This window comes from Palaemon carinicauda, chromosome 32, assembly GCF_036898095.1.
Source record: "Palaemon carinicauda isolate YSFRI2023 chromosome 32, ASM3689809v2, whole genome shotgun sequence".
NCBI classification, from domain to species: Eukaryota; Metazoa; Arthropoda; class Malacostraca; order Decapoda; family Palaemonidae; genus Palaemon; species Palaemon carinicauda.
In genome coordinates, this window is record NC_090756.1 from 82,469,617 (window position 1) to 82,496,792 (window position 27,176).

General features: G+C 38.5%; 2 protein-coding genes across 3 annotated transcripts in view; both read left to right on the forward strand.

Annotated features, from left to right (window-relative positions):
* Nucleotides 1-2,804, forward strand: part of LOC137625416 (ADP-ribosylation factor-like protein 13B) — a 322,821-nt gene extending 320,017 nt beyond the window's left edge. Inside the window, exon 11 of the mRNA XM_068356324.1 lies at nucleotides 2,594-2,804. The gene's annotated coding sequence lies outside the window, so the exon portion shown is untranslated. The remainder of the gene's footprint in view (nucleotides 1-2,593) is intronic.
* A 17,980-nt stretch (nucleotides 2,805-20,784) lies between these two features.
* The window catches only part of LOC137625797 (protein amalgam-like), a 78,727-nt gene continuing 72,335 nt past the window's right edge, over nucleotides 20,785-27,176 (forward strand). For both annotated transcript variants that reach the window (XM_068356684.1, XM_068356685.1), the window contains exon 1: nucleotides 20,785-21,949. In XM_068356684.1, the coding sequence (XP_068212785.1) occupies nucleotides 21,841-21,949 (109 nt within the window). In that variant the 5' untranslated portion in view covers nucleotides 20,785-21,840. The remainder of the gene's footprint in view (nucleotides 21,950-27,176) is intronic.

The window sequence follows — 27,176 nt, forward strand, 5'->3', positions numbered from 1 at the left end:
GATTTGAGCACAACTGTATCACGTGCTTCCTCTCATCACTGCGTGTCATTGCTAACCCAACTCTAAGGGTTCCCCAAACTGTCTCAGTCATAAGACATGTCTCCAAGACTAGATGAGTCAGTCTTTAGCGATATCACCAGATGCAGACTCGATTCTTCTAGTTGTGATTCTCCCTTGAGTAGGTGAGAGGAGAAAAAGAAACAGGCGACATCTAGGACGAGCTCTCAACGCTTTCTGTAGTGGAGAGAGTCTTCCTCTCACAGTGGAACTTCACGTCATAGTCCTTCCTCAATAGGTAGACAGCAAAAGATTACGCTCGACATCTCGCTCTCCTTCCTACCCTTCGGAGATCGTGACACCGAGTATCTCCTTTATCTCAAGATGACAAGAGAGAGAAGGATAGCAAGGCTACAGAAACTTCTTGTTGGTCTCCGATCCCTTCTTCCCCAATGGAGCTTAGACCAGGCTCCATCCTCTGTCTCGAGAAGGTGGAGGAAACAAAGCACACTTCTGTCAAGCCTTCCCTCCAAGGGAGAGGATAAGTTTCTCGGGCAAGACAACTCTTCCTCCAGACACGGGTGCCCTACCTGCAGAGACAGAGAACCCGCATTCAGAATTTACCTTCCTTAAGGTCCTAGGAATTTAACTATCAAGGAGAGGCCTCCACTGAACCTATCAAGGGTGGAGTGACTGAGATTGAGACAAGTTAATGCTCCCCCTCAAGGTTCCAGAATCGCCTTTGAGCTTCCCTGGTTGGTGTTTACACGGAACACACTCGTCAGAGCAAATTCACAGGTCACTGGATTCAACCGTACATGCTTTTCACCAAGCTCTTTCTTCCAGATTTTTCTTGACAGTAGAGGTTTGCATACCGGGGGAGGTGGTTCCATCGATCGAGCAACAGCATTGCCACTTACGTTGATCCAACAACAACGTCGCCACGTCCGTTAATCCAGCAAGAACGACACAGACGACAGGCACTACTGCCGGTAGATTTTAGTATGAGGGCACTTCATTTTCTGCTACTGACTGATTCCACAGTCATAGAAGCCTGCAAGATGATGGCTAGATCGACCTATGGTCTTGAGGAGTAGCATACTCTACTTCACTTCGTCTCGGAATCTGGCTGATTCTGAAACTCAGAACTAAACCCACCTTGTCTTTTCATTTGCATAGGTAATGATGTATTTGGCCCATTAGTTAGCCAGCCAGTGGGCAAACTGGGTGTTAACAAAGAGAGATGCAGTGGTAGTTTGCTCTTCTAGCTCTCTCCCTCGGGAACATATCAAAGTTCTTCCCTGTAGACGAGATCAAGAACATTATATGGGGAAAGGTCACTACCTTTTCTGCAGAACACGGATCTACAAGGGCTGTATCTCTTTCAGGTTAGTTGCTCCCCAAGCTTTTACCTTCCAGCCCAGCAAACCAGTGCCGAAGAAACCAACAGTGAAGCCCAGATCCTGATCTGCGGCTCCAGGAAAGGTGGAGACCATGCTCCCCCCCCAACTGGGCCACTCAGGGAAGGGGCCCCTCCCATCACTCGCTCTCCAATTATGTTTCCGACGTACCCTTCAGAATTGCCAAAAGCTCAAATCCTTGCAAACAAGGTAAATGTAATAATGAAGAAGAATTTGCTAGAAGTAGTCCAACACGAGTCTCCTGGCTTCTATAGCAGTCTTTTTTTTCTGGTAGAGTAGTAGACTGGTGAATGGAAACCTATCATCGATCTCTCTCCCTGGAACAAGTTTGTACTACAAACTCCATTCAAAATAGAGATGGCAAGCTCAGTCCGTACTGTCATCTGAAAGGATGCCTTCGTGCTCTCTGTAGATCTCAAGGATGTGTATTTCCAAATACTGATCCACACCACCAACATAAAAGTACCATTTCATCCTACAGGGGGTTGAATATGAAGTTCAAAGTCCTGTGCTTAGGAATGTTGACTGTTCCCCAAGTGTTCACACAAGTGTTTTACCCTGGTCTCGGCTTTGGCCCATTCGAATGGGATTCACCTTCTGCAAAAACTCAACGGTTTGACCCTGTTGTCCTTGTAGAGACAGTTACTTCAGGATTTAGACAAACTTCTTGGCTTTTCCCACAATCTGGGAATCGTGGTCAATATGGCAGCAGCAAGACTCTTCCCATCATACGATTGCATTGACACAATCGGAGAGGTAGTGTAACCGTACCTGGGTGTTCAACACCTACCAGTACGATGGTGGCAACGTCTTCTTTGATACCTTTCTTCGTTTTGTGTTTACCTCATTAAAAGTTTATAGCCATTCCAGCTTTGCTGAAGGCATACTCCTATTAAAGCTCCCAGGTTTGTATGTTTAGGAAAAATACAAAGTTATTCAAAATTTCTAATTTAGTAATGTTTTTACCATAAGATTTAATCTGTAGCTCATAATGGTACTATGCTTTTATAAAAACATACAAAAATACTGTAGTAATGTTAAATTTTTATGTAGAAATTGTGTAATTTAAACAAACAATATGTCTTTAGCTACTTTTGATCAAGTCCTTTATGTGAATGATTGCCTGTGGTATTCCATTGTACATGTTCTTAGTGCTTGCTATTCTTTATTAATAGGTCAAGTCATTTACTAAGTGCGAGATAATTATTCTTCATGCAAAATCAGCAGGAATCAAATGTGTTGTACAAAATACACGTTGCTGTTATGCTGTCGAAGGGGACAAGCACTTGTACTGCAATGCTTAGACCTTTCTTTCTTCAAGCTATGTCCATTTAACACTGAAAGCATTCCTAATTCCGTCCATTAAACCAATGAATTTTTGTTAAAACATCCATAAAGGATTGGTCCTTTAAATAAAATATTTTTCACATTTAGTCTCTCTTCTTATACCTTTTATTTCAGTTTGGTACTTATTGTATGACATTTAGCTTGATGAATAAAATTTCCAGTAAATGCTTTTGCTTGAATTTTAAAGTACATAATTGCTTAAATTTTAATGAATAAAAAAAGTAAATATCTATTAGTTACCAAAAATTGCTTAATTTCCAATGAATAAAACAGCAATTGCTTGGAAAAGTTTAAGGCAGCTCACTAGGTGTTTGGAACTCCAGTGAACTGGACCTGATGACAGTATTTCTCCAAATTTTGTAATAGAAGAAGTTAGCAAAATCACCGTACAACGTTATTGTGATTACATAAAGTTGAGGAATGGCTATGACAGCAATTTTTAATGGGATATGGAGAAAGATGTGGAGGTGATCTTTCAAATAATGATCAAATGAAAACATAATTAAGTTATGTGTCTGCCCCAGGCTACCAAAATGGCATAGGAGTGCAGATGGGAATTCATCAAACAATTGTTAACAAATTTATTGGACACGTTCTTAAGAAAATTGCTGAAAGGGCCCATTAATGGATAAAATTTCCTGTCTGAGAATGAAAGGGTCTGAAAAATATATATTTCCATATGCATTTGTAGCAATTGATTGCACTTGTGTACAGATTTCATGGTTTTGGTGTACAGATTTCAAAATTTCAAAATCATGGTGATGAATATATGAATATGAAAGGACTTGCAAACATTATGTCCAGGCCATTTGCAGTTCTGAAGATAAATAGAAGAGAGACAGAGATGATGAGAACGGAGTATGCAAGGGAAGATGAAATATCATTGAAAGGAGAAAAGATTAATGAGACAATCATTTAAGTATTTAGGAACTATGATCTCCAATACAGGGTCTTTAGAATTAGAGTTTATTGAAGGATTGAAAAAACAGATTTTGACATAGAAAAAATCTATTTTTGGGGCTCGAGCCATGTCGTCCTGATGGAAGGGAGAACTGGAAGGTAAAGAGAGACTTTCTGACTCTTTATATTTCCAATCATATCTAGAGATGCTTATTGGAAACTATTCCAAATCTGATCAATTCCCTGTCTTGACTAAAACTCACCTAATCATGTTTCATAGGGATCTCCATGCTTTCGTCCTAGCCAGAAGAGCATGTAGAGAACACGTCCTAGCTACTGCTACGATCAGACAAGACATGAACCCAGAAAACTGAATGACTCCAACATCTGGGGGAAGGATCTCTTCCCCGAGATGCTGGTTAAAGAAGTCGTGGACAAAGCGGCTCCGGAGAATAATAGCCCTACTGGCAAGGGGGTTATTTCCTCTAAATGGAAATTTACAACCAATGAAGGACCCTAACCCAAGGGCAAGAAGCCCAGAAGTCACTTCAAAGGAAGGAAACCCTTTCCTGTCGCGACAGCCTCAGTTGCCGCCGTTCCTCAGACTGGTATGACAATGAAACAATCTCCAATAGATTTAGTAGATTTGAGAACAAAGCCCTCAGAAGGATATAGGGAGTTGAATGGCAGGACTGGATTAGATACGAAACTATAAGAGAGATTACTCGAGTGCCATATGTGGATGAGATCATGATGAGGGGTAGATGGAGATGGTTTGGGCATGATCTTCGCACTCCCCAAGAGAGATTAGTTCACCAAACCCTCTGCTGGGCTCCACAAGGCACTAGAAGAGTTGGAAGACCCAGGCCTACATGGCTGAGGACTATGAAATGCGAAGTAGCAGATGATGAATGAAGAAGTATTGAATTAAAAGCTCAGGATAGAGATGAGTGGCGAAATCTAACTGAGGCCCTTTGCGTCAATAGGTGTTGGAGGAGATGATGATGATGATGTTCACAGGCATCAGTGTTCAGTGAACAGAGAGGGTACTGATATGACAGTAGGATTGTGAAGAACTCTGATATCCATAGCACAATGAGCTATCTCAATGATAATAGTAATAACCTTCTTTAGCTTAGCAGCGGTGGGTGTCCATTGTGAACTTGGTTAATGTCTCCAATAAGAAGTGGAGAAAATGTGATTATTGAAAGGTGCTCTAGGCAGCTAAAAACTATATTTCCCTTTTGCAGTATGAAATAAATATAACAATAAAAATCCAAGAATATTACTTGCATAGGAAATTTTCCCCAACATAGCCAAGTTTTGGGGCTAAAGCATTTCCTTTTGAAGAGGAAATAAATAACTATTCTGCATAATGCAGCAGGTCAGATGTTACTTATACACTTAGGAGAGATGAAAAGGAAATAAATCACAAACATGTTTAAAGAATATAGGTTATTTGAACTTTAAGGAATACTTTTTTTATACAAGTTCTTCCACGAAAATTATTCATCTAATTTCCACAAACTTGATAATTAGTACATGCCATGCTGAAGATTAAGTTGCAGACTGATCTATATTTTATTTGTTTCTATATCATTACTGATATCAGTTTTTTACTTGCAATCAAGGATTTCTTTCTGCAATCGTACGAGTTTCAGTTGTTCAATAAACAAAAGCCAATTCAATTAAACAATGGTGAATTATATATAAGGTTTCTTATGTTTCTGGTAAATTTGAAGAGGGTTTTTTCCATTTAATAGATTATCATAATTTTAATTAGTTAAGCTATAACCCAAGGGCTTCACAAGAGATAAATAGCCCAGTGAGAAAAGTTGATTTATAAATTATATGACAAGTAATGAATGAAGATTATAAAATATCTTAAAATCAGTAACAACGTTAAAATACATGTGTCATATACTGTATAAGCTATGAAGAGAAACCTTATGTCAGACTCTTCAACATAAGAACATTTGTTGCAAGTTTGAATTGAAGTCCCACTGATTTAACAGCCTAAATAGGATGATCATTCCACAACCTGGTCACAGCTGGAATAAAACTTCTAGAGCCTTACGATGAAGAAGGCAAGACTGTTAGAACTAACTACATACCTAGTAATACGAACATTATGGTACAATCATGGAAGTTCTGAAAGCAAACCATGGTCAGCATTATGAAAAATCTTATACAACATGCATAAAGAAAAACTGAACGATGGTGCCAGAGATTTAATATCCAGATCAGGAATAATAAATTTAATAAATGCAAGTTTTTGTCCAACCAATTAAGATGATAATAAGCAGCTGAAGAGTGGACAGAACAACACTGCACTTGTAACAAGGTATGTAGAATCATCTTTCCCACTGTTATCCCTACATTAAGGGTTGGTTGCCTGTGGAGCCCAAACCAATACCTTCAATCAGAGGCATTCTTTTCCACCCCACCTCTTCTCTCCATATCATCTTTCATCTTATCTCGCCTTCTAATTTTCTTCCTCCCTTTCGATCTTTTCCAACCAACAGGTTCCTGCCAAATTGTCCTCACTTCCTCCTTGCCATCCATCCTCAACATGTGCCCTCACCATCTAAGTCATGACACTCTTATCACTTCTGTAATATCTACTACATCTGCTATTCTTCTTACTTCATCATTTCTCAATCTTTCAACCAGTGATATTACCAAAATTCACCTGAGTATTCTGATTTCTTCTCTTGGGATTTGCGTCCTCTTTTCTTTTTAGAGCCGATGTTTCTAATTAATACATTATAGTATAAGTCTTCTTAATATATGTATGTATGTATGTATGTATGTATGTATATATATATATATATATATATATATATATATATATATATATATATATATATATATAAAATGTGTGTGTGTGTGTGAGTGTGTATATTCATATATGTATATATATATATATATATATATATATATATATATATATATATGTATATATATATATATATATATATATATATATAATATATATATATATATATATATATATATATATATATATATATATATATATATAGTATATATATAATATATACTGTATATAAAATATATATATATATATATATTATATATATATATATATATATATATATATATATATATATTTATAATATATGCATATATATATATATATATATAGTATATATATATACAAATATATATATATATAATATATAGTATATATATAGTATATACTGTATATAAAATATATATATATATATATATATATATATATATATATATATATATATATATATATATATATATATATATATATATATATATATATATGTTTATATATATATATTTATAATATATATATATAGTATATATATTATATATATATATATTTATAATATATATACATATAGTATATATATATATATATATATATATATATATATATATATATATTATATATAATATATATATATTATATATATATTATATATAATATATATATATATATTTTTGGGCTCAAGCCATGGCGTCCTGATGGAAGGTTCCTTTTTGGTAGCTTCCTTGGGTAAATAACTACTAAGATATTCCCAGAGAATTTAACCACAGGTTATCACAGAATTCTAACTTCTGGAGCGAGTATCCTAAAGGTTTCCCTTTTAAGACATCGTATATCAACAGGGGACGCATGTATTAACGCGCCACATAGCTATCTACACCCCGAACAGAGTTAAGGCTTCGGTGTGTAAAGGCAGAGAATAGCTGGGAGCCGTTCCATAGCTAATCTCATCCGTGGCTACTTTTGGTACTCGAGACGTAAACAAACGGGCGCCATTGCTTGAATGACGTCACGTTCGTCTTCTTTCCTTCTGCTAGTAGCTTGCCTTACTTAGACGGATTTTCCCTGTGCTATCTTTATCGCCTTGCATCCTTATTATGTCGCTACCTTCGGCCTCGCCTTCTTCTGGAAAGTTGAGTACAAGGTTCCAGTATTGTTTAGTTAAGCTCTGACCGTAAAGTAAATATTATTTTTCGAGATAATTGTTGTTTTGTGGCAGAGCTGTGCCTCTACCGGACCCGCCATTTTATGGCGTCGTTGTTGTTCTGCATGCCTTATTTAGTTAGCCACAACAACGCTTCCGGCCTCAATTACTAATCGATAACATTAGTTTATTTAGTCTTCATAGCTAGGAACTTTTATATCGTGTTTTGACGCTTTTTTACCGGTCATCGATTGACCCTATACCAGTTGGCTACTATAGCCCCCAGGCCAGTGCGCCTATATATCAGTGTTCATGCATGATTTATCAGTGATCCTAGGCTTATTTATGAAGATAGTGGCATTATTTTACAACTATTGACTGTGATGCAAGTGGTTTCGCCTTCAGGGACCATATAGGGGATAGGTTAGTTAGTGTACCTTCCTAACCTAACCTACATGTAGGACCCCTATATGCTCCCTTCATCCCCCTGCCCTGGGCATTCCCTCTGCGTAGCCTTGCTCCCCTTACCACGTAAAGGGATCAAGCTCTTACCAGAGTATTTTATCGCCTCTCAGTCCTCCCTAAGGGAATGAACCCCCCTTAGGGTTGCGCCTGAGAGTGAGGAACGGCTAATCTTTCCTCTATGGCTAGGACTAGTCTACGACTGTCCTGCGATAGCGATATGTCTTCTATCCTTCCTAGTTCAGGACGCTCAGCCCTGCTCTAGGTTAGGTTTTGGAAGGGTAATTCTGTCCCTTGCTGAAATTGTACCCATGCACCGTTTCAGTCAGGCTGCCTTACCTTAGGTTAGGGAGTGTCCTCCCTTCCTTAGTGGCCGCTCTGGTACAGAACCCCTTTCATGGAAGACTCTTCTCTTCTCCCCTCCCCACCTATCTCTTGTATAGCCTAGCCTATACTTAGGTTAGTCTATACCCATCTGTCCCCTGTCCTACAACTCCTCCTTAGGGTGGAGTGATAGGGCATCCTGGAGCTTCTGCGTACAGTCCGCTCTGGTACATATACCCTTCATAGTGTCCTATGGGGTTAGCCACTGGATGTGTTCTGTATACAGGGGTCTCCCCCTCTTTGGGTGTTCCCTAGCCCTCCCTTGGGCTACCCTAGCTCCCGGTCCTCTGCGGCCCCTGCTTCTGGGTGATAGAGCCAGCCTCTATCATGGGTACACCCTCTCAGGGGGGGATGTCTGGGAGTCCATGACTGGACTCCTTACATCCCTCCCCCTGTCTCTTTCACTATCCGGGTGCCGGTCCCTTGCCGCCTCCACTGTCGGTGATACCCACCTCCTACCTTGGTGACTCCCTCCATAACCCCATGGCCGCCAGTCCTCCATGTGCCGGGGGACTGCCGCCTGCCGCCGGCTTCTAGCCGATGGCTCTTCATCTCCCTCATAGCTTGGCCGTCCGCCCGCCGGCCGGCCACCGGAGTCCCGGCATCCACTGCCGGCAACCCGGTTCTGCCATAACTATCCTTGATCCTGTCACCACTCTGGCATCCCCCGGCTGCCGGAGACGCCGCTCCCTCTGCCGGCGCGCCGCCGCTGTGCCGGCGGCCGCCACCCTGGTATTACTCTTGACTTATACTGTCTGTACTAATGCCAGAAACTCTGCTGGAGCGGCCTCCGGCGTGCCGGAGGTCTGCCAGACCCCCCCGGAGGCGTCAAGACGACTTGCACCCCCTTCTACTAGCTATCACCTCATACTGATAGCCCTACACTGCAACCAGATGGCCTGTTTACGTTAGTGGATCAGTACCTTGATACTGTTCTATTAGTAATCATGCTGTCCTTTTGCATTTTTCAGATTTCCAGCATGCTGCGTGTATCTTAGCGCGGCTGGTTGCCGGAAGCAGTTACCCTTGGGGATCCTTTAGCCCCGTAATTTGGGACTGAGTGACCTCAGTCCCAAACTTATCCTTGGTAATTTCCATGGAATTCCATTACCCTATGGATTCTGAGGGAATTCTATCCTGTGCCTTCGGCCACCTCGGATTATCCAAGGATGAAGCTTACGGTAGCCAGCTGGGCGAGATGCATGGAGTATGTTTCTTTATCCTCTCAATCCTCAGTGCATCACACCCTTTATCAAGTTAAAATTAATGATTAATATTAACTTAGCTTAAGAGCCATTCTTATGACTCCCCCCATACTCATTTTCTCTTTCTTCCACAGGAGGAGCAGATGAAGTGTGACTTTGACTTCTGCGCTGTGAAACGCCCGCACTTCTACGGGCATACGGCTTGCAGGACTCACGCCCCTTTTGCTAACAAGAAAGGGGATTTGAAATTCTGGGACCCACTGAATTGTACGGTCTGCCAGGCTCACCTAGTTGATGCCTTCCATAACCCTCCCTCAGCGGAGGTCAGGGACACTTCTCGGGAGAAGCTACGCAAGTGGGTGCGTGGCTTCCAGAAGAATGCCACCGGACCGTACCTGGCCACTGAAGAATTGAGGTCACTTCTGTTCCCTAAGGCCTCCCCTGATTCTGTGGTACCCAAGGATTCGATCCCCACTGTCCAAATTACAGTGGAACCTGATGTAGTCATGGCCCAGTCCATGCACGAGTGCCGCCTGGATTCCGAAGATGATGAACACATGTCGGATGTCTCGGAAGACACGGAGAAGACCCTTATGGCTCAAGGGGCTGAAGATGACGAAGACCAGGTGGAGTACGCCGAGTCGGAGCAAGAGGTCGCTCCTCCTTCCATCACCGCCCCTATTCCTACACCGACGGAAGTGTCTCTCCCGTCTACCTCCACTACCCCGGAACCCTTGCCATCCACCCAAGAGATGCTCCGGATGATTAAAGCCATCATGGACGACAGGCTGAAGGAGAATCAGGAGTTCATCAGGTCTATGATAGGATCCAAAGAACCGAAGAAGATCTCGGTTAAGGATCTCCCCACTTGCTCACATGCCAACCCATGGAGGTATGCTGAGCATATGGTTATAGCGACCGGCAGGATCTTCGTCAGTGACAAGATCGGCACGGTCCCCCTGGAAGACGTGGAGTTCTTCCCAAATTTCGAGGCCTACCCGGACTGTTACGTCCGACTTCGCTCTGAACCTGCCTCTAAAGAAGAGACCGAACCGAAAGAGGAGATAGTGTTCGATCTCGCGAAGGCCCAGGCTATGCTAGCCAACACGTTTAAAAGTAGGGGTTTTACCTGCTCTAAGCTTCCGGCCCTGAGCAAGAAGCACCCTACTTATGTTGCACCTGAGAATGCAGTCCTTCCATTCATGGAAAAGGCCTTCGCTGCGTGCCTCAAGGCTGTGGAAGAGGGAAAAGCCTGCCCTGCACTGGAGGAGTGCAGACCCTTCTCCATAGTCACTCCCCCCGACGCTCGACACTGGAAGGACATCCAGCATACTTTCGTGGTGGGAAAGCTAGATCCTGACGTCGCCGGACGTCAGTTTAATGAAGACCTCCCGAAACTCAACGATCACCTCCTTCGTCGGGAACAAGATACGAAGGAGAGGCTCGCAGCATCCATGTCCCACCAGGTCCAACTGGACATCATGGCCTGTGACACCAGAGTACCAGACCACTACATGGTACTTGCCAAATCCCACATGGCAACCTTGGTGAAGGACATGTACCACCTCATGAAGGCTCGGAGAGCCTGTCGTGAATTCGTGTTCGCAGGTGCCACTGTGAAACATGAACCCCGGAGGCTGATTTCCTCCAACATCTGGGGCAAACACCTCTTTCCTTCTGACCTTGTGAAGGAAATCACCGACAAAGTCGCCACGGAGAATAGGAACCTTCTCCACAAGTGGGGCGTGTCAAAGAAGAGGAAATCCTCTCAGGACGACGGACCTCAACCTAAGAGGAAATCTTCCAAACAGAAACCCCAGCAACGTCAACCAAGACGTCAGTTTCCGGGACCCGCTACCTCCCAAGTGGCAGCTCAGCCACAGCAGACCTTTCAGCTGGTCACCTAACCGGTCTTGTCACAGTCACCGGTTTTCACCCCTGCTTTCGAGCAACAGACGACTACCTTTCGTCCCAAAGGTAGAGGCTCAAGCAGAGGTGCAGGCAGAGACGCGTCTCGCCGTCCCTCCAGAGGCAGAGGAGGAAAGGGAGCTAGCGGCCGAGGCAGCAAGCCCTCGGGACACCAGAAGCAATGAAGTGCTTCCGGTGGGAGGAAGACTCCGCCAATTCCAGGATCGTTGGACCTTCGATCCCTGGGCACACAGCATCGTCAAGAAGGGTCTAGGCTGGAGTTGGACTCAACCACCCCCCAACATTCCAGCAATTCTTCCAACAATCAACCCCCTTTCTGGAAGAATATGTCCTAGATCTCTTGAACAAGAAGGTGATAAGGAAGGTGAAGTCCACCAGGTTCCAAAGGAGACTGTTTTGTGTCCCCAAGAAAGACTCCGACAAACTCAGAGTCATTCTGGACTTATCCCCCCTCAACAAGTTCATAGCGAACGACAAGTTCAAGATGCTGACTCTTCAACAGATAAGGACCCTTCTGCCTCGAGGTTCCTACACGGTCTCCATAGACCTGGCGGATGCCTACTGGCACATTCCGATGAAGCATCACGCTTCCTCCTACCTAGGATTTCGACTCCAAAGGAAAAGCTACGCCTTCAGGGCCATGCCCTTCGGCCTCAATGTGGCCCCTCGGATCTTCACAAAGCTGGCGGACGCCATAGTACAACAGCTCCGCCTCCGAGACGTCCAGGTGGTGGCCTACCTCGACGATTGGCTAGTTTGGGCACCATCGCCCGAGGATTGTGTAAAATCCTGCAGCAAAGTCACCCAGTACCTAGAACACCTGGGATTCAAGATAAACGCGAAGAAATCTCGCCTCTCCAGCTCAGAAGTTCCAATGGTTAGGAATCCATTGGAACCTTCAGTCACACCGCCTTTCCATTCCCCAGAAGAAAATGAAGGAAATAGCAGGGTCTGTCAAGCGACTACTGAAATCCAAACGGATCTCAAGACGCCAGCAGGAACGAGTTCTAGGCTCTCTACAGTTCGCCTCAGTAACAAACCCAGTGCTTCGTGCACAGCTAAAGGATGCCGCGGGAGTGTGGAGACGTTCTGCATCCATCGCTCGAAGAGACCTCAAGAGACGGCTCCCAAACAGACTTCGACTTCTCCTCAACCCGTGGTCGGAAGCAAAGGCCCTGAAAAGGTCCATTCCTCTTCAACACCCACCTCCATCACTCAACATCCACATGGACGCTTCGCTGGAGGGTTGGGGAGGTCACTCCCACCAAAAACAGGCTCAAGGCACATGGTCTCCCCTGTTCAAGACGTTCCACATCAACATCTTGGAGGCCATGGCGGTCCTTCTAACTCTGAAGAAACTTTCCCCGCCTCCCTCGATCCATATTCGTCTAACCCTAGACAACTCGGTGGTAGTTCGATGTCTCAATCGCCAAGGCTCAAGATCGCCCCAGATAAATCAGGTGCTTCTCCCAATCTTCCGTCTGGCAGAGAAGAAGAAATGGCACCTGTCTGCAGTTCACCTACAAGGATTCCGCAACTTGACAGCGGACGCTCTATCTCGGACAAACCCGATAGAGTCGGAATGGTCTCTAGACGCAAGATCATTCTCCTTCATCTCCCACCAAGTCCCAGAACTTCAGATAGATCTCTTCGCAACGAGCGACAACAATCAACTTCCTCGGTACGTGGCCCCGTACGAGGACCCCAAGGCAGAAGCAGTGGATGCCATGTCACTGGACTGGAACAGATGGTCCAAGATCTACATGTTCCCTCCCACCAACCTTCTGCTGAAAGTCCTCTCCAAGCTGAGAACCTTCAAAGGGACAGCGGCCCTAGTGGCTCCCAAGTGGCCCCGGAGCAACTGGTACCCCCCTGGTCCTGGAGCTGCAGCCCAAGCTGATCCCTCTCCCGGGCCCAGTTCTCTCTCAACAAGTACAGAAGTCGACTGTCTTCGCTTCATCATCGAAAATCAAGGACCTTCATCTCATGATTTTCTCTCCCTAGCCGCAAAGAAGAGGTTTGGGATCTCGAAGAAAAGTCTAGACTTCCTCGAGGAATACAAGACCGAATCCACAAGACTCAATACGAATCATCTTGGAGAAAATGGGTCTCTTTCGTCAAGACAAAAAATCCTAAGGAAATCACAATTGATTTCTGCATGTCCTTCTTCATTCACCTTCATGGACAGGGATTAGCAGCCAATACGATTTCAACTTGCAAATCGGCCTTGACTAGACCAATATTGTATGCCTTCCAAATTGATCTGTCCAGCGACATCTTCAATAAACTGCCGAAAGCATGCGCTCGTCTACGCCCAGCACCCCCACCGAAACCGATCTCCTGGTCATTGGACAAGGTGCTCCATTTCGCCTCCAACTTAGATAATGATTCATGCCCTCTCAAGGATCTGACTCAGAAAGTTATATTTCTCTTTGCTCTTGCTTCAGGAGCCCGAGTCAGCGAAATAGTGGCATTATCAAGAGAAGAGGGTCATACCCTGTTTACTGATTCAGGAGACATTACCCTCTCCCCGGATCCGACGTTTCTCGCCAAAAATGAATTACCCACCAAAAGATGGGGCCCCTGGAGAATATGCCCCCTGAAGGAAGATGCCTCTTTATGCCCAGTAGAGAGCCTCAAGGTCTATCTTCGCAGAACTTCGAACTTTGGTGGAGGCCAACTCTTCAAAGGAGAAACATCGGGCAGCGACCTGTCACTGAAACAATTAAGAGCGAAAATCACCTACTTCATTCGCAGAGCGGATCCCGACAGTACACCCGCTGGTCACGATCCTAGAAAAGTTGCATCGTCTCTGAATTTCTTTCAGAGTATGGACTTCGAAAGCCTTAAAAGTTTCACAGGCTGGAAGTCCTCGTGTGTTTTCTTCAAACATTATGCGAAACAAGTGCACGAAGTCAAACATTTTGTGGTAGCCGCAGGTAGCGTTATGAAACCTGCACCTAACTCTGCATAGAAAAGTGAGTTACTTGGGACTCTAACTCTTCGGGTGCCTATGTTGACCCTCGAGCGATATATACAGTAGTGATGTCGAAAACACTTAGTGCTTTCTTATAACTGTTCTTATCCCAGGTGAAATGTCATAGTTGTCACACAAGTGCCGCATGCTTAGAGCATGATGTGTTTTAATTAAAGACTAACGTTCCTTGAGGACGAGTGCCTACTAATAAATTTGAAATTCCCTTTCAGATTCAAGAGCAAGTCTTTATTACTATGTACATTATAATTTCTGTAAATTAACTTTACTTATTGCTGTAATTCTTTTAATTTCTGCAACTGTGAAATAAAATTTCTATTTTATTACTTGTGCGTCTCAATCCGCTCCTACTTACTATGAAATACATGCCTGTCATAGTTTTATTATCCCCTTTCCTCATGGTTCATGGAGATTTTAAGGTCCTAACCCTTATTTTATATTCACTCTTACAAAGTAATATTCCAATACGAATACTTACTCTTCATACCCTGGAGACGAAACCAACCTTCTCAGCACACAGTGTCCAACCACCACCTGTCTGCCTTCCAGAATGTTCCGATACGAATGCCAACCATTCAGTCTCGTCTCCAAGTTCTTCAGGTTCTTCTAACAAGGTGAATAGCCCTTCAATAACCACTTTGACCTCGGCATGGCCCTTGGGAACTTCACTGCCAAGGGGGGCAGGAAGATTCTTCCCTACGGTTCTTTATTAAGATTACTATGCTAATTTGTTCAAAGCCCTTGGCACTTACCAATAGGGGAAAATCTACCACGGTACATTGATTCTCTGGTATTCTTCCATCAGGACGCCATGGCTTGAGCCCAAAAAACGGATTTTGAGCGAAGCAAAAAATCTATTTTTGGGTGAGATAGCCATGGCGTCCTGATGGACCCTCCCTGCTACTTCGTCCAGTTTTTAGGTCCCACCCTGCTCTGCTGTATCATGGTGATCGGCAAGCAACTGGCTTCAGGATGAAGACGAACGTGACGTCATTCAAGCAATGGCGCCCGTTTGTTTACGTCTCGAGTACCAAAAGTAGCCACGGATGAGATTAGCTATGGAACGGCTCCCAGCTATTCTCTGCCTTTACACACTGAAGCCTTAACTCTGTTCGGGGTGTAGATAGCTATGTGGCGCGTTAATACATGCGTCCCCTGTTGATATACGATGTCTTAAAAGGGAAACCTTTAGGATACTCGCTCCAGAAGTTAGAATTCTGTTATAACCTGTGATTAAATTCTCTGGGAATATCTTAGTAGTTATTTACCCAAGGAAGCTACCAAAAAGGAACCTTCCATCAGGACGCCATGGCTATCTCACCCAAAAATAGATTTTTCGCTTCGCTCAAAATCCGTTATATATATATCTTGTATATATATATATATATATATATATATATATATATATATATATATATATATATATATATAGGCCTATATATATATATATATATATATATATATATATATATATATATATATATATATATATTATATATATAATGTGTATATATATATGTGTATATATATACATATATATATATATATATATATTATATATATATATATATATATATATATATATATATATATATATATATATATTATTACTAGCCAAGCTACAACCCTAGTTGGAAAAGCAAGATGCTATAAGCCCAAGGGCTCCAGCAGGGAAAAATAGCCAGGTGAGGAAAGGAAATAAGGAAATAAATAAATGATGAGAATAAATTAACAATATAGCGTTTTAAAAACAGTAACAGCGTCGAAACAGATGTGTCCTACATAAAATTATTAACAACGTCAAAAACAGATATGTCATATATAAACTATAAAAAGACTCATGTCAGCCTGGTCAACATAAAAACATTTGCTCCAACTTTGAACTTTTGAAGTTCTACTGATTTAACTACCCGATTAGGAAGATCATTCCACAACTTGGTAACGGCTGGAATAAAACTTCTAGAATACTGTGTAGTATTCAGCCTCATGAGGGAGAAGGCCTGAGTATTAGAATTAAATGCCTGCCTAGTACTACGAACAGGATAGAATTGTCCAGGGAGATCTGAATGTAAAGGATGGTCAGAGTTATGAAAAATCTTATGTACTGTAACATGCATAATGAACTAATTGAACGACGGTGCCAAAGATTAATATCTAGATCAGGAATAAGAAATTTAATAGACCGTAAGTTTCTGTCCAACAAATTAAGATAAGAATCAGCAGCTGAACACCAGACAGGAGAACAATACTCAAAACAAGGTAGAATGAAAGAATTAAAACACTTCTTCGGAATAGATTGATCACCGAAAATCTTGTAAGACTTTCTCAATGAGCCAATTTTTTGTGCAATTGAAGAAGACACAGACCTTATATGTTTCTCAAAAGTAAATTTGCTGTCGAAAATCACACCTAAAATTTTGAAAGAGTCATACAAATTTAAAGAAACATTATCAATACTGAGATCCGGATGTTGAGGAACTACCGTCCTTGACCTACTTACAATCATACTTTGAGTTTTTTTAAGATTCAGCTTCATACCCCATAATTTGCACCATGCACTAATTAAAGGATTCATCAACCCCAGATCTACATTCAGGGGATGGAATTGATGCGAAGAGAGTAGCATCATCTGCATATGCAACAAGCTTGTTTTCTTGGCCAAACCACATATCATGTGTATATAGTATGAAAAGTAATGGGCCAAGAACACTACCCTGTGGAACATCGGATATCACATTCCTATACTCACTATGGTGCCCATCAACCAAAACTCTTTGAGATCTATTACTTAAAAAATCAATAATAATGCTAAGAAACGACCCACCCACTCCCAACTCTTTCAGTTTGAAAACAAGGGCCTCATGATTAACAGGGTCAAAGGTAGCACTAAAATCAAGGCCAATCATACGAACTTCCTGACCACAATCAAGGGATTTCTGTACAGCATTGGAGATTGTAAGAAGGGCATCATATGCTCCAAGGCCTTTACGAAAACCAAATTGCAAACTAGGGAGTAGATGATTACCTTCAGCAAACCTATTAAGACGTTTTGCCAGAAGACGTTCAAAAACTTTAGATAATATTCGAGTTATAGAAATTGGACAGTAATCAGTTAGACTGGAGCTACCACAAACACATTTACATAGAGGAGTAACATTACCAATTCTCCAACAAGTCTAAAAGCTCCTCTTCTTGCTAACTTGCACAAAATAACAGATAACTTTGGAGCTAAGAAATCTGCTGTCTTTATAAAAAAACAAGGAAAAATACCATTTGGGTCTACACCTCCATAAGCATCAAGGTCCATCAACAGAGCTTTAATCTCACGAGATGGAAAAGCTAAAATTAACGACGAAAGTCTTACGTAGTTTGCATAATATACTTAATTCTACAGGAGAAGAGCTCATCTTAAGACCTGGCTATTCATCTGTTCAATGCACAAATAAAATATAAATGAAATAATCAATAAACTACTGTATTTACTCTGTACTAGACCAGCTTGGTAAGAATATATATATATATATATATATATATATATATATATATATATATATATATGTATATATATATACATATATATATATATATATATATATATATATATATATATATATATATATATATATATATATATATATATGTGTGTGTGTGTGTGTGTGTGTGTGTGTGTGTGTGTATATACATAGTATATATATAAATTATAAATATATATAAATATATATATATATATATATATATATATATATATATATATATATATATATATATATATATATATATATATATATATATATATGTGTGTGTGTGTATATATATACATATATATATGTCCATATACTAACACCGATTTCACTAAAATGATATATAGCCTGATTTTTAAATGCAGTTTCAGGCGATTTGATTTATATAATTTACTTAACCTATCCATTGTCTGATTTGTTTTTTCAATCTTTCATGGAACTAAAATTCTAAAGAACCTGTATTATATAGATCATAGTTTCTAAATATTTAAATGATTCCACCTCATTAATCCTTTCTCATTCCAATGACATTGCATCATCCATTACCTATTCCGTTCTTGTCATCACTATCTTTCTTTTAATTATTTTGAGTCCAACCTCATGTGATATTTCATGGATTCTGGTAAGCAACCTTTGCAAGTCCTGTGGTGTTCTGCTTATAGGGACAACGTCATCAGGATATGCTAGGTCAGCTAACTTCCTGCTACTAATATAGTGCAATCTTTCCCCAATATCCCCATCTGTTCTATGCATTACAAAATCACGAAGAGGATAAACAACATAGGTGACAATACATTCCTTGGAGTAGTCCACTGTTTGATAGGACTCCAATAACATTAACTTTACATTTGCTATGCTCATGAACAGACTTAATCAAATTTACATATATAAGAGGAACTCCATTATAACGTAGGACTCTCCACAAAATTATCCGGTGCACACTATCAAAGGCTTTTTTCATAGTCTACAAATGCCATCAAAAGTGGATTTCTTTATTCTACACAATACTGTAGCACCTGTCCTAAAATGAAAATTTGTTCATTAAAACTTCTACCTTTTCTAAATCTTGCTTGTTCATCTCTCAGCTTTTCATTAATCTTCCTTTCTAGTCTCTTTAGAATGAGCATACTAATTTATATATTTTCATGACAACTAACGTAACTGTGATGCATCTGTGATTATTACAATCAGTCAGATTTCCTTTTTTTTGCCATTTCTACCAACACTTGTATTTCAAATTCATCAGGTTTTGCCCCTTCACGCCACATTCTACAAAATAATCTTGTAAGTATTGTGAGAGTCACTTCATTTTCAGCCAATATCATCTCAGTAGTTATTCCATCTTATCCAGGGGCTTTCCATCTCTTGAGTTTTTTAATGATAGCTTCGACTTGAAACACACTGAATTCATTCATGGGCACACCAAGGTCTTCATCAGCTTCAGGTATTTCAATCAAATTATTCCGTTAATATATCCTATTCATGACCTCACTAAAGTATTCTATCCAACGTTGCCTTTCTTCATCTTCTGGTGTTATAACAGATTCATCTTTCTTTTTATGTGTATATAATACATAATTATATCACATTCATAAGTGTATATATGTAAAATTATATATATATATATATATATATATATATATATATATATATATATATATATATATATATATATATATGTGTATATCTATCTATCTATCTATCTATATATATATATATATATATATATATATATATATATATATATATATACATATATATAAATATATGCATATATGTATATATATATGTATATACATATATATATATATGTATATGTATATATATATATATATATATATATATATATATATATATATATATATTTATCTATCTATAGATATATATATATATATATATATATATATATATATATATATATATATATATATATATATATATGTGTGTGTGTGTATATAAACATACATATATATAAATGTATATATATACATATACATATATATATATATATATATATATATATATATATATATATATATATATATATATATATATATATATATATATAGAGTGTGTTTGTGTGTAAGAGTGTATACTGTAAATATATACATATACGTAAAATAATTCTTTAATTTAACAGAATAATGCATTTAATGAAAACCTATTAGAGAAATTGCTTTTGAATGATAATTCGTATTCTGTGAGTTACGAAATATACGGAATTTATTAAATTTATGAATTTAAGATCTGGTAATGTTTTCTAAAGTGAAATATAGAAGGGTAAATTTTCAACAAAAACCTACCCCCCCCCCCCCCTTTTCCCACGCCCATGAAGGATACTTTGTAAGCAAATTTATAATCTATTTGAGGCCCCCTTAAATCTGTATCTGCCATAGTTTTCATTGATTTTTCATCCTCCCCAATACAGCTGTGTATGACTTTAGATGTTGAGTGCGTCCGTGAACGCTTTATAGGTTGCAACGGGTACAGTATGCATGTAAGTATGAAGTATGTAAGCGTGTATATGTGCGCCTTTGTCGGTCAGGATAGCGCCGAAAGGCGATAGCTAGTTGCGCTAGACTAGTCCTGGTCTGCCGCAGCCTGGTTCAGTTCAGCTGGCCTCCTGTCCTGTCACTCAGTGTGACTGTAGCATTGGTGGTGCGTGGATCCTTCGCCGGCTCCCTGCTCAGCTTGTCGCTGTTATTTTTCAAACCTTTCTTATATCCTTATCTTGAGGATGCGAAGTCTCTTGAAATGATAATCTTCCTTAAGAGTATGTTACTCGCGTTCATTCTCTTGTAGCTTAACTCTGGTGAGAAAGACGATGGTCCTATTTAAATTCCTACGGAAATAAATCTTGAACCAGAGATTTCCATAGAAATGGTGAGCAGAGGTAGAAATTATCTGAAAAATCTATTCTATGATTTAGGTGTTTAGAAGATTTCACCCTTTGATCAAGGACTTAGAACGAAAATGATCCGTTCAGATGAGCACTGAACGAAGCTTTGAAAGTGAGTGAAACGGAAATGGTGAAAATGGCAAAGCTAAAGATCTTCATTTAAATGGCTCCTAAAAAAAGTGCTGTGGCGTAAAAGAAGGAGGGTAAGGCGAGGTTACCGAGGGAAATATAACGAGATAGAAAGTAGAATTTTTGATAATAAAATGCCCCAATACGTTTAGTTTGACGCTTCGCCTGTGTGCCCGGATGACATAACGAGGAATCGTAGCGTAGGCCTAGTTGATTGATCTCGATTGGAAAGGAAAACGATTTACTACTATTTTCCTAACACTTTGCAAAGAATTACATAGATTCGTATAATTTGACATAATCATCTTAAGCTTTCGTTTAATGGAAAAAGAAAAAAAAATAGTTTTACAACTCGAGGTTTCTTGAACAGGACATCAGAAATTTTAACTTTGAGGTGTTGATATTCCTGTTCCAGATATAAATCCTTTGGAGTTTCTAAAAGTTAATTTGTATAATATATGGTTTTCTATATAGCATCTTTGAAATATATGACGTTAAATAGAAAAATAAATGTTGACTTTATAAAGGAAAGAGCAATTATAGCCTTTGTCGAATCCATAAAACTTTGAATAGAATAATAGGCCTAAGGATAAAGCTGTGAATATTTTCCCAAGGTGTTACAACCAATCGGAAAGTGAGAAAAAGACATATCAGAGTGACAGAGACTAAGAAGACCATATAATATGAATATGTTTCGCCGAGCTAAAATGGAAATTTCTCTTCTTGGGGTCTCTATCATTTTGTCTCTTCTGCCTCCGAGCTGTGGAGAGGCATTTGCTCTCCCTCTGAGAGGTAAGTACACACTTGCTTGGTAATTGTAAAGAAAAGTGCACGGGTTTGGTGAAAGTTTTATCAAATCCTGATTAGAAGACTTGTATATAAATAGCATTTCTAAACACTCGTAAAAAGATAAAAATAATGAAGATAATGAAAATTGTATATGATAGGAAATTTTTGAAATAAGGTGTTGTGAAGAATGAAAATACTGACTGGATAAAATTGTGTAATTTAACTTGACAAACTCATGCAATTTAACTGGATTTGATAAACTACAGAGATTAATTAATTAGAAATAATTCTGGAGAAAACGAAAAAGGTAATTCTCGGGGGAAAACGAACTATGGGGAAAATCATGAAAATAATTCTGGAAAACGATTAAAATAACTCTGGGGAAAATCATGAAAATACTTCTGGAGAAAGCGAAAATAATAATTCTGAAGAAAAAGTTAAAAATATTTTAGCGAAAAAGTTAAAAACAATTCTGAGGAAAACGATTGGAATTATTCTGGAGAAGCGATAGAAAATAATTCTGGAAAAAACGATAAAAGTAATTCTGGGGAACACGATAAAAATAATTCTGGAAAACGATAAAATAATTCTAGAGAAAACGATAAGAATTATTCTGGAGAAACGGTTAAAAACAATTCTGAGGTAAAAGATAAAAATGATTATGGAGAAAACGATAAAAACAATTCTGGGGATAAAGTTAAAAATAATTCTGAATAAAACGATGAAAATAATTCTGGAGAAAAAGTTAAAAACAATTCTGGAGAAAACGGTAAAAATGATTATGGAGAAAACGATAAAAATAATTCTGGAGAAAAAGTTAAGAATAATTCTGGAGAAAAAGTTAAAAATAATTCTGGAGAAAACGGTAAAAATAATTATGGAGAAAACGATAAAAATAATTCTGGAGAAAAATTTAAAAATAATTCTGGAGAAAAAGTTAAAAACAATTCTGGAGACAACGATAACAATAATTATGGAGAAAACGATAAAAAATAATTCTGGATATAACGATGAAAATAATTCTGGAGAAAACGGTAAAAATAATTCTGGAGAAAACGGTAAAAATGATAATGGAGAAAACGATAAAAATAATTCTGGAGAAAACGGTAAAAATAATTCTGGAGAAAACGGTAAAAATAATAATGGAGAAAACGATAAAAATAATTCTGGAGAAAACGGTAAAAATAATTCTGGAGAAAAAGTTGAAAATAATTCTGGAAAAAACGATAAAAATAATTATGGAGAAAACGATAAAAAATAATTCTGGATAAAACGATAAAAATAATTCTGGATGAAAAGTTGAAAACAATTCTGGGGAAAATGTTTAAAATAGTTCTGGAGAAGACGATAAAAATAATTATGGATAAAACGATAAAATTAATTCTGGAGAAAACGATAAAAATAATGATGGAGAAAACGATTAAAATAATTCTGTAGAAAAAGATAAAAACAATTCTGGGGAAAAGTTAAAATTAATCCTAGAAAAAACTATAAAAATAATTCTGGGGAAAAAGTTAAAAATAATTCTAGAGAAAACGCAAACCTTAATTCTGGATAAACGATAATAATGATTCTAGGGAAAGGATAAAGAAAATACTGGAGAAAAAGTTAGAAATAATTCTGGAGAAAAAGTTAAAAACAATTCTGGAGAAAACGATTGAAATAATTCTGGAGAAAAAGTAAAAAATAATTCCAGAGAAAACGATAAAAATAATTCTGGAGAAAACGATAGAAATGATTCTGTAGAAAAGGTTAAACTAGTTTTGAGAGAACTATATGGTTATAAAAAGGGACAGTGCCATTGTGTTATTAAGCAGGACAATGCCCTAGAGACTGACCGTGTTACATATGACCAGCGCCCAAGCCCCTTCTCCACCCAAGCTAGGATCAAGGAGGGCCAGGCAATGGAAGCTGTTGACTCAGCAGATAGACCTATAGGCTCCCCCAAGCCCTCCATCCTTAGCTCACAAGGATGGTGAGATTGTAGCGACCAAAGAAACTAACGAGTTTGAACGGGACTCGAACCCCAGTCTGGCAATCACCAGGAAAGGACGCTACCACCAGGCCACCACATGGATGGCTTTGGAGTTTTTTTTTTTTTTAGATGGTGAAACCTGAGAGAAAGAGTAATATTTGTTTGCGAAAAAAAAACTAATTTTAATTAATAGCAGTTAATTTACCTTAATGACAAATTAAGCTGTGAATACAAATACAAATTTATGAGAATCATTCATTTTGTCTTTTATATTGAAAAATGAAAAGAAAGAATTGGAATGTAAATCATATTATGAATTCAAAAAACTTCTTCCTTGGTTTCATGAAGGAGGAAAATATCAATACACGATAGTTATTCATTTCAATAGCGTTGGGTTCTAAAATTCTCAAAAGAAAATTTTTCATAAATTTATCTTTATCAAATAAAAAGCAGGGAAATAAATTAATTGTTTTCAGCAAATAAAAAGCAGTTTTTGTTTCATTAAACATATATGACGACAATGGAAATATTCTAGAAAAAAAAGATTATTACAAGATATAGTCAGTATTGCTTCTAGATGATGCTAGATGAGAAAGATCTGTGGTAGCCAATTGGAAACGTCCCTGTCTGGTGATCATTTGGACTGGGGTTCGTGACCCGATCAATCTCGATAGTTTCTTGGTAGTGTCTGCAACCTCACCAGTCTTGTTAACTAAGGATTGGGTGTTTGGGAGAGCCTATGGGTTTACCTGTTGAGTCATCGGCATTTTCTGGCCCTCCCTGGTCCTAGTTTTGGGCGGAAAGTGGCTTGGTCGCTGATAATATGGATATATGGTCAGTCTCTAGAGGATGTCATTGTCCCATGCATCTGCATTCATGAGCGACCTTTAAACCTCCAAGTGTTTCATCATGATTTACGCTTTTCTATACAGAGGAAACATACAAATGTTTCCCATAAGAAAATAAATTTCATATAAGAATAATTTGAACTTGACATGATATTATCAAAATTGAAACATACAAAGATTACCAAAAACCTCAAGTTTTTGATAAAGTTGATAGCTCTATTTAAAAACCAATATTTAAATGAAAAAATTAATGTTAGAATAATTTAAAGAAAAGGATGTAGGCCGAAGTCTTGAAAGAAGAGGAAAATAGTTAGGTTAACTGAAATATTTTTGGTCTGAAATGAAAGTGAGATAAAAGAGTAACAGGTGATAGAGAATTTACATTTGGTTGGTAGGTGATGGTTAATCTTAGGTGATATAAATAATCTAAGTAAAAAGATAAGTATAAAAATGTCCTGTTTCGCTTTTGATTAAAATAACAGAAAAATTGGACATGAAAACAAAGGGAAAAGATTTAATTAAATTATTATTATCATTATTATTATTATTGTTATTATTACTTGCAAAGCTACAAACCTAGTTGGAAAAGCAGGATGCTATAAGCCCAGGGGCTCCAACAGGGAAAATAGCCCAGTGAGGAAAGGAAACAAGGAAAAATTAAGTACTTTAAGAACCGTGAAATTAAAATGGATATTTCCTATATAAGCTATGAAAATTTTAACAAAACAAGAGGAAGAGACATAAACAGAATAGTATGCCCGAGTGTACCCTCAAGTAAGAGAACTCTAACCCAAGACAGTGGAAGACCATGGTACAGAGGCCATGGCACTACCCTACACTAGAGAACAATGGTTTGATTTTGGAGTGTCCTTCTCCTAGAAGAGCTGCTTACCATAGCTAGAGAGTCTCTACTACCCTTACCAGGAGGAAAGTAGACACGGAACAATTACATTGCAGTAGTTAACCCCTTGAGTGAAGAATTGTTTAGTAATCTCATTGTTGTCAGGTGTATAAGAACAGAGGAGAATCTGTAAATAAGGCAGACTATTCGGAGTATGTGTGGGCAAAGGAAAGGTGAACCGTAACCAGAAAAGGATCCAATGTAGTACTGTCTAGCCAGTCAAAGCACCCCATAACTCTCCTTGTTGTCAAGTAATAGAATATTATTTCAAGGGATATATTTAGGTTCTGGAAACCGAGAGAAAAGGAGATAATGATTCTTTATTAAATGATATATTTGGGCTAACTGGATTTTTACCGTTTTTAAAACAGATATATTGACGTTAAAATGTGATATTACGGTCTTCAGCCCGTAAAAGATAATAACAAAGTAGTGTAAAATCATATTCGCCTGTATTTTACTGAAATACGGCTGAGAGCAATATAGTGTACAGTATATAGTATAAGAAAACTCTGTAGATGATTCTGTTTGATAGCGTGATAACCTCTTAAGACTTGTTTCCTATAGGCAAATTGTTTTAAATTATGAAAAAGTAACAGAGGAAAGCAATAGATTCGCATAATTTTGGAGGTAACACCGAACAAGATAACGATTCTGGATCAACATAGCACTTCTTCGCAATCTACAGTCAGCATGTGAAAACTGGGTAGCGTTCCGTAGACTTTTATTAAATGTTAGCAATATTGAATTAATTTGCGAGGGCCTGAAATCTTTTATTATTATTATTATTATTATTATTATTATTATTATTATTATTATTATTATGTTTTAGGAAGATACATAATCATAGGGGAAGTATTATGTTCATTGAAGTTTTTTCATACCATTTCTATATGGCAAATATTTCGTGGTTTTATACTAAACATGTATATTCATCCAAATGCATAATTATAAACATACACACATGCATGTATCCAGTATTTGTATATAAATGTATATATTCATGCTATTATTTACATAATATATGCACAGAAAGAGAAGACAGGAACGTCGCTTGGATGTCTGTGAGCATTTGCCCGCTTAGTTGGGCGCTGTAGCAACAGATGGCGTTAGTATGTTGTGCGTCTCTCTCTCTCTCTCTCTCTCTCTCTCTCTCTCTCTCTCTCTCTCTCTCTCTCTCTCTCTCTCTCTCTCTCTCTCTCAATTCCATTTTCCCGTTATAGTGCAGGACACGTTACCAATAAAATTAAAATTTTATGTTGAAACTCAACTTTTCAGCAAATTCAATTTTGATGGAAGGTATTTGGATGATTGATTTAGTCCTAAGGACAGTAGATATTATTGTAGTTGTTATCCTAGAGTAGATTTATGAACACACATTATATATATATACACACACACACACACACACACATATATATATATATATATATATATATATATATATATATGTGTGTGTGTGTGTGTGTGTGTGTGTGTGTGTGTGTGTATATATATATATATAAA